Source organism: Electrophorus electricus, chromosome 20 (genome assembly GCF_013358815.1).
Source record: "Electrophorus electricus isolate fEleEle1 chromosome 20, fEleEle1.pri, whole genome shotgun sequence".
Lineage (NCBI taxonomy): Eukaryota > Metazoa > Chordata > Actinopteri > Gymnotiformes > Gymnotidae > Electrophorus > Electrophorus electricus.
The window spans coordinates 9,858,907-9,867,549 of record NC_049554.1 but is presented as its reverse complement, the minus strand read 5'-3'; the positions used below and the strand labels follow the sequence as shown (position 1 = coordinate 9,867,549).

The 8,643-nt window shown below is 37.8% G+C and overlaps 1 protein-coding gene across 1 annotated transcript; it reads right to left on the bottom strand.

Annotated features, from left to right (window-relative positions):
• Positions 1–404: 404 nt before the first annotated feature.
• Positions 405–8,133, bottom strand: nuf2 (UF2 component of NDC80 kinetochore complex; the record flags this gene model as incomplete). The annotated part of the gene is made up of 14 exons (XM_027015275.2): positions 405–623; positions 934–1,069; positions 1,161–1,336; positions 2,304–2,444; positions 3,072–3,209; positions 3,703–3,765; positions 3,956–4,049; positions 4,201–4,274; positions 5,919–6,016; positions 6,326–6,387; positions 6,612–6,688; positions 7,450–7,527; positions 7,652–7,779; positions 8,064–8,133. Coding segments are annotated over 14 exons (1,443 nt in total), but the record flags the coding sequence as incomplete, so codon positions are not given.
• Between the last annotated feature and the right edge of the window lie 510 nt (positions 8,134–8,643).

The window sequence follows — 8,643 nt, the reverse complement described above, 5'->3', positions numbered from 1 at the left end:
GGTTTCCTGCCTCTGACTGTCAGGCACCTATAAGCAAATTCAATTCTTCACATAATTTATTTAGGATCTACTTATTCAAACCATTAGTGAATAATTAATTACTATGCCTGAACTACCTAATTGTACTGTGATTGAATGAAAGGTACATTTTTGCTGTATAAGAAAGTTACTGTACAATGATTCCACACCGATTTTATTTCTAGTATGATACCCCATCAACCATCCAGTTATGTCTACAGCTCATTTGCATAAAAACATTAAATAAATATGTTACAAGCCAAACTGACTAAGGGTGACTGTTTTTGTAGCTTTGGCATTAATGCAGAAGCAGTGCTGGTATACATAGCCAATTCTAAACACAAATAAATGGACAACTCTTACAAAAATGCATTTGTCCTGTAATGTTTTATTTAAAAAGACATGAAAACAGAACATGCAACAGAAAAAACCCCCCATCAATTTACCTACAACCTGTAAGACATTTTTTTTTCCAATGTTATCTTAATTTAACTGAACTAGAAATTTGCTTTCATTTTCGTGAAGTCAGCACTTCCCTCCATCACCAGGTTTTCAAGCCGCTTGTGGTACTGCTCTAGTGTGGTAAGTAATCGGTCATAAATTGCCTTTAAAGGAGAAGAAGAGATGATCAGTCTCTCTCACTGGCTGAGCATGACACGTAGGTACTGTTTTAGCTGGCAAATTCACCTGACTAGTACAGTGCAGACGTTCCATCATATAACACATTACAAGTACAGGGCAATAGTAGCTCAGTGTAATCGGAAAGTTGCTGGTTCAAACCCCACCACTGCCAAGTTGCCACTGTTGGGCCCCTTAACCCTCAATTGCTCAAGTTATACTCAGTCATAATTATAAGTTGCTCTGGATAAAAGCATCAGCTAAATGCCATAAATGTAAATAGGTAGAAGGGCATACCTGGGCCTTTTCAGTGTTGTGGTTGCAGCTGTATCGAAGCTTCAGCATTTTGTCCTTGAACTGTGTGGTTTCTCGACTGATAATTTGAATCCGCTCCACAATTTCCTCACGTTTCTCATGAATTTTGTCATATTGCCTTGTAAAATTTAACTTCAGTTAGTTACCCACAACGTAGTTTTATCCTATGAAACAGACATATGGCAGAGGGGGGCGATTTAAATTCATACCCAAGAATATTCTGAACGTGCTGGTCCTTCAGCTCCTTCTTCTTTTGCCGGCGGATGTGCTGCTTGGACTCCTTGTCCAGCTTCATGGCCAGTGCCCGCTTCAGCTGGCCCTCTTCATTACTCAGACCCTTCAGCTCTTTCTGCAGAGACTCAGAGAGTGCTGCCAGGCTCTGGACCTGCCCAAGCAGAGAGCAGCTCACTTGCAGAGGAATACTGGCTAACACCACCGGGAAAGTGGGTGGGTTGGGTGTATGATTCTCATGTTCAAGGTTGATGAGCTTGCCCGACAGTTATGAGGAGGTGTGTATCCTTTAAACCACTCTAAAGGACACACTCCGTCTTAATTCCCCAATATGGAGAAAAACAGCATGTCGCGAAGGGACACACAGTGGTGACCACTTGATAAAATAAAAGATAGGCCTGTATTATAATTTCCAAAATTGTATATGCTTGTCTATGTGAGGAATGTGACAACACCCAAAGAGTGGTCATATGCAATGTCTTAACTCCTCAGTCAGGGTGCTCACAGCACAAGAAAATGTGTGATGTGGAGAGTTTATTTTCAGATTGCAGTCTCCTGTGTTATCAGTACTACACAGGCCAATGTTGCACTTTGATTAATTACTCCTCCTTAACCCTTGCTCTTCCATTATTACCATGGTTCATTGATTGAAGAATATTCTGGAATGAACAATTAGCAACTCTTATGAAAAATTGCATGTTGTGTAACATAACGGGTTTTATCCTCTTTTTGCACATAATTTTATGAATAAGTCAACAGAGAGCTTCTGCCTCAAAAACAACATATTTTTCCTCTCAATCCAACCTGCACTATACTCTTAACTAAGCATATTCAGTTTACAATTTTTATGGAAGAGACTAAACGTAACCAAATATGTCCCACTGGCTCAAGCGATTAACAAATCAGCATAGTCGGTATTATGCTCACCAGACTAAAAGTTTCAGGATTAAGTGGTCCCAGAAGTGGTCCCACAAATGCTAGATAAAAAAAAGTGGTCCCACTTGCTAGATTAAAAATGTTGCCTTGTTGGAAGTTGGTTATGAGCATCCCCTCACACACTCTGAAGACAAACAAACAAATCAAGCAGCATGATTCAGGACAGAATGTGTGCACTATTTTACCTCTTCCTTCTGCTGGTTGGTCTTGCACATGCTCGCCTGCAGGTCATGTAGCTGTTTCAATATGGCCTGGATCTCTGCCTCACCTTGGCTAGCACACTGCACCTTGCTCTGTACCTCCACCAGTTTCTCCACAGCCAGCTCCTACAAATATAGTGCATATTGTACATCCCAAATATAAGTAGCTCTAAGTGTGATGAACTATGCATTTCTAGCTGTGATTAACTGAGATTATTCTGAAAAACACCTCTGTTCAAACCTTTCAACTGATTGATATATGGGTAGCTTCTGTTTGTGGAACCATGCAAAAAGCTCTCCAAATATATACAGAAGTGTTTTACTCAAAAGCCCCAAAGTTATCACCCAGAACAATCCTAACCCAGAGCAGGGATAGCTTTCCTTTCATCAATACCAGCTCTTACATACAATAATGTTATATCACAGGTAACAGATTATTTCTCGCTTATTACCCAATACTATCTGTACATATTCCAATCCAATTAAGTGTTTTTTCAGTGCTTTCATTGTTATGGTTTTCCTGGCATTACATTGGTCCTATTATTTTGTACATCTAGATCATAGCATTCAAAACTCATGGATCTTTTGCTTGTGCTGGAACCATCATATGCTTAATCTCATATAACCAATTATATCCATATTAATTGATTTATATACCTGCAAATTAACAAATACTTACCATTATGGAACCCTCACATTCACCCATGTCTAAACATAGCAGCTCACTACCGCACACCTACAGGGTCCACATACTTTTGAGCTCTTGATGTTCTTAATGTTCTCCTTCATTTTCTCCATCTCACTCTTGAGCTCCTCAGGGGACTCTACAATCTGAGACTTCAGCTTGGCTATCTCATCCTTCTGGGTGGCAACTTCCAGTTTCTTCTGGCTCTGTGAAGGAAATGTATAATTTATGTAATTATAAAACAAACCTTCAAGGTCTATTCACAGCTGATGTGGTTATTGCACTTGAACTCATCACCTGCTTCACAAATAATGATCCATCACCGGCACAATTACACAGTATAGCTTCTTCAATGCAAGTTAGTTTGATAGTCTCCCTTTACCCTGTGAATCACAGGTTATTTACTGAAGTTAAAGCCACTGCTCAATTTAAATGGTTTGGCTGGTAAAGTGGATATTCCCCTCGTGTGAGTGGATCAAGCACAGCAGTGGTGCTACTAAGTCAAATGTCACTGCGGGGTCACTGTTGGGTCAAACATTTGCCTCAAAAATGATCTGCCACCACTGGAGCAGTTCTGTGGTGAGAACCTGACCACTGATGAAGGATTTCCAATAATGTGGGTGTTACATTTAAACAGTATAGTCTATTGGGATGAATTAGGACAATTAAATTAAAATATTGAAACTGACTGGAACATACCAGCTTCTGTGACCTTTCTGCTATCTCTGTTTTGCATTCTGCAACCTGTTCATTGAGGGTGTTCTGTGAACAGAAAAAAGACAGTGAGAGTGTAATTGTTTGTTTTAAGTATGGTATACAAATAGTTTGGATGGAGTATATTGCTTTTGGTTCATTGTGTTCCCCTTCATACAATTAAGACTACAACAAAACCCTGCATACTGATGAACACTGCATCAGTAATCCAGCAGTCTAGATGGCACTAGGGGCTCACCACTTCCTGGGACTCTTGCATGGTAGCATTTTTTACTTCTGTGAGGGCTGCAGCCAGTTCCTTAGCCTCTGCCTGCTGCTCTGGTGGTATGATCCTGAATGACGATGTTTTATAAAATGTATATTACAAAGGTGCTGTACACATACAATGCAAGTTAAAAGTAGATTATTTTATATATAGATGTAACAGTCTTGATATTTTGGCAAGATTCTGAAATTCATCCAATTTACACGACATATACATACATCAGTTTCTCTATCTTTTTTTCAGCTTCCTTAATTCCTCGTGCATATGCTTGAAGTTTATCCATATCTGCTCGCTGCAGTAAGAGGTTGACAATGCAAGCTGTTAAATTAAGATGATTACTGCCTTGTGACTTCATATTCTTTATATTTGATGTCAGTGACGTGTATACACTGTATGCACAATTATTAGGTAAGAGAGTATTTTAACCATATCATTTTTATGCATATTTTCCAACTCCAAGCTGTATAAACTTGAATGCTTATTGGACTTAAGCATATCAGGTGATGTACATTTTTGTAATGAGGGAGGGTGTGGCCTAAGGAGATCAACACCCTATATCAAGGTGTGCATAAGTATTAGGCAGCTTCTTTTTCTCAGGCAAAATGGGCCAAAAGAGAGATTAAACGGACCCTGAAAAGTCAAAAATTGTAAAAAAAAATTCAGAGGGATGCTGCACTCTTAAAATTGCTGATACTGAGGTGTGATCACAGACCTATCTAATGTTTTGTTGCAAATAGCCAACAGGGTCGCAAGAAACACGTTGACCAAAAAAGACACAAAAGATTTGAGAAGACTCAAACGGGAAGGCACCATTATCCTCCAGTGCCATCATATTCCAGAACTGCAACCTATCTGCAGTGCCCAGAAGTACAAGGCGTTCAGTACTCAGAGACATGGTCAAGGCAAGGAATTTTGAACCCTGACCACCAGTGAACAAGACACATAAGGTGAAACAAAGACTGGGCCAAGAAATATCTGAGGACAGATTTTTCAAAGGTTTTATGGACTGATGAGACAAGAATGACTCTTGATGGACCAGATGGATGGACCCATGGCTGGGCACAGAGCTCAACTTTGACTCAGACTCCAGCAAAGTGGAGGTGGGGTACTGCTATGGGCTGGTATTATTAAAGATGAGCTAGTTGGACCTTTTCATATGAAGATGGACTCTCAACTCTCAATCCTACTGACACTCTCTTCAAGCAGTGGTACAGGAAAAGGTCTGCATCTTTCAAGAAGTCCATGATTTTTATGCAAGATAATGCTCCATCTTATGCAATGAAGTACTCCACTGCATGGCTAGCCAGTAAAGACCTTAAAAGATGAAAGAATAATGACATGGCCCCCTTCCTCAACTGACCTAAACCCTATTGAGAACTTGTGGGCCCTTCTTATACTGGAGTTTTACGGTGGAAAAAAAACAAACAAAACAGTATCACTGTCTGGAAAGTTTTTGGGAGACTACATATTCCATGAATGGAAGGCTTATGACTGTTAAGCATATAGCATATGACTTATGCTATATTGGTCAATGTTTTGGTTTTTTTTTGGAGGGGGGGGGGGGGGGGGGGGGGGGGCCTGAAATGTTTATTTGTAAATTGAGTTGTTTGTTTATTATTCTCACTTTAACAGATGAAATTAATGAGCTGGGGAAAATTTTACATTTTAAATTTAGCTGCATAATAATTCTACACACTAGTAGTTGCCCAATAATTATGCACTCAGATATTCTAACAAAGCCATAACCTCACTTTTACTTTCTTAAATATTCAGGTTTGAGGTTAATTAACATTTCTGATTGACAGAGCTCTGTAGTTGTTCAATAATAAAATTAACCCTCAAAAATACAACTAATAATTGTACACAGTGTACTCGGTTACAAAACCCTGGTATCTGGTGTTCCTACAGAGGCCTAGTCATGTTTTAATGATCTTACAAAAGCCTGCTGATGAGCTGCTATTATTTCCAGCCTCTGTTTCCTGAAGTGTAGAAAATTCTGAATGCCACTCAAAATTGTGATTGTTCGTTTTGCTTCTGTAACAAAGGAGGAAAGAAAAGCTCAAACCTTAAGAGTAATCAATAAGCTAAGAAATTAAAAGGCAAAATGAATACTAAAGCATATAATCAATGGTCATCAATTCTACCAGCAAATGCACCAGCACTGAATTATTTCACTGTTAGAGAAATAATAGTCAAAACAGCAACACTCCGTTCCTTGTACAAGCAGGCAAATTATGTTGCCAGCCAAGTTAAAATTATTCACTTTGTCAAACATAATGTGACAGGATGAACCTGGTGTTTAAAAAGAATAAATAAAATCAATAATTGATGATATTTACTTACTTGGATTAAGCAAGTCATTCAGTGAAAAGTCATAGATGTGGCATATAGGTAAAAATTGACACCTAAATTAAAGGACAATTAAATTAACAAATACGTGAAATAACAAATAAGTTGTTTTGCATCAGACATTCATTGTTGAAATACTGAGGTCACTAATAACTTTATCTCTAACGCGAGAATACAATTTGAGTGACGTTGACATGTAATAATTTAATGATGGCATTTTAAGATAGTAGCAAGAAATCAACTCAATGTGCGCACACCCACCCACCCACACACCACTTACATGCATAGGTAAACACTCATAATTGGTGTGGCCCTTTCGTGCAACATGGGGAATTGGATGTTTTCAGACAGCGGGGCCTGTTAGAAGATAAACAAAGGAACAATAGCAACTTTTCAATAACATATAAGAACACACACAAATAGCATCAAATTCCTAGTTCTGTAAACATTTTATTTTCTTCCTCCTCACACCACCTTTGATACTTTTCACTACATTATCCAACTATGGTTAAACAATATTTATCTATTCTCAAAGCCCCAGGGAAATGGTTTTTCTACTAATTAAGTTAATTATGTTTTTATAATGTACATAATAAAGTCCAGATTTTCTCCACAATTTCTGTTTTACAATGGGTTGTACTAAGGGTGAGAAAAGCTTATGTACTGAAAGCTACACAGACATTAACTACAGAAAAACTCAAAGGTAGTTAGTGCCAAGGTTACATATTTTGAAATCAATTTAAATTTTTCATTTATTGCTTGCAACATCAGCAATTTCAAATGTTCTTTAAAAGATCACAACATACTTAACAAGCTAAATCGCAATATAAAACAGAATTTGCTCTCATTACACCATTCATACAGACATGTTTGAGTAATTCAGCTAGCCATGTGTTAATTTGCAACTACTAAATCATTTCTAAGAAAGTAAGTCAAGCTACAAATAGTTAAGGATAATGAGCTTTGTGGAAAAACACTGGAATAAGACACAAAAAATCAAGTGAAATGCAAATGTGTTGCACATACCGTGTATCATACATTTTTAAAATGGTGTGAGTAAAAATTCCCCACATTGTAATAACACCATCTAATAACCGACACATCACAGTCATACATACCAGGTAATGGGAATCAATGGGATTGAAACGATAGAGAAGGTGCAATACTCTCATGTAGAGTCGCTGTATAACGTCCACCTGTAAACTCAAAGGGGTAAATGTCAGTAGCAATAATTTTGCAGTTATCTATAATAGCTAGCCAAGTGCGTACACGCAACCAGGGGAGAGTTCAAGGAGAGGCGAAAAGTGCAAAGCTCCTTACTTTTGGGTTTGGAGTGATGTCGCTTTTTGCAAAGTGTTTCGCCTCTTGACCCGTCAAAACATCGGTCCGGAAAAACTGGACGATGTCGTCTACTTTATAGACTGGAAAAGTGTTCTCCATCACGGCTTCTACAAAAAGACAGAACAAATGCAAATTTGTTTAGCTAGCTAAGTACTATCTATCGATTTTGCTAACAGGTTGCAAGCTAACTGCCCCATTCTTTAAGTTAGGTAGCGTTAGGTAGTTAGCTAGCATTACAAAATGCGGCATTTTGACTGAAACCACATAACATAAATAAAGAACAATCTACCGTTTCTCTCTGCATTAATTTCCGCCATTTCTTAAAAAGTAGTAACGATCTGCTAATTCACTATCTTTTTAAAAATTAATTTTATTTTTTATTTTCTTTTACCGTATACAGTTTTCCTTTTCTGCGTCTCACCGCTACTCTGTTTGACCAATTTAAACTTTCGGCGCCTTTGTCGTCACTTCCGCTCCTAGTTCTTTACCGTCCGGAAACGGCGCGGACCCTTGCCAAAGAATCCATATCCAATCATCTATCGTTTTGTATGTTTATATATATATATATATATATATATATATATATATATATATATATATATATATATATATATATATATATATATATATATATAATTTTTTTTCTTTTTTTTTGCTTGAAAGTATAAGTATCTGAAATTTTGCCTTTTGCAGTTTTCCTCTATATAAATGAACAGAATCGATTTTATTGAAATAAAACCATAATTATTCCATTGTTAGCTACAGCTCCGGAAAATACAAGAGTCCACTACATTTTTTTCTTAAATCAGCATCTCCACATGTACAGCAGCCATTCCATTCAAGTGTTTGTTGAATTCCTTCACACACACACACACACACACACACACACACACACACACACAGACACACACACACACACACCCCTCATTCTAATTAATGAGATGCCAAATAGGTGATCACCTTAACAAAAC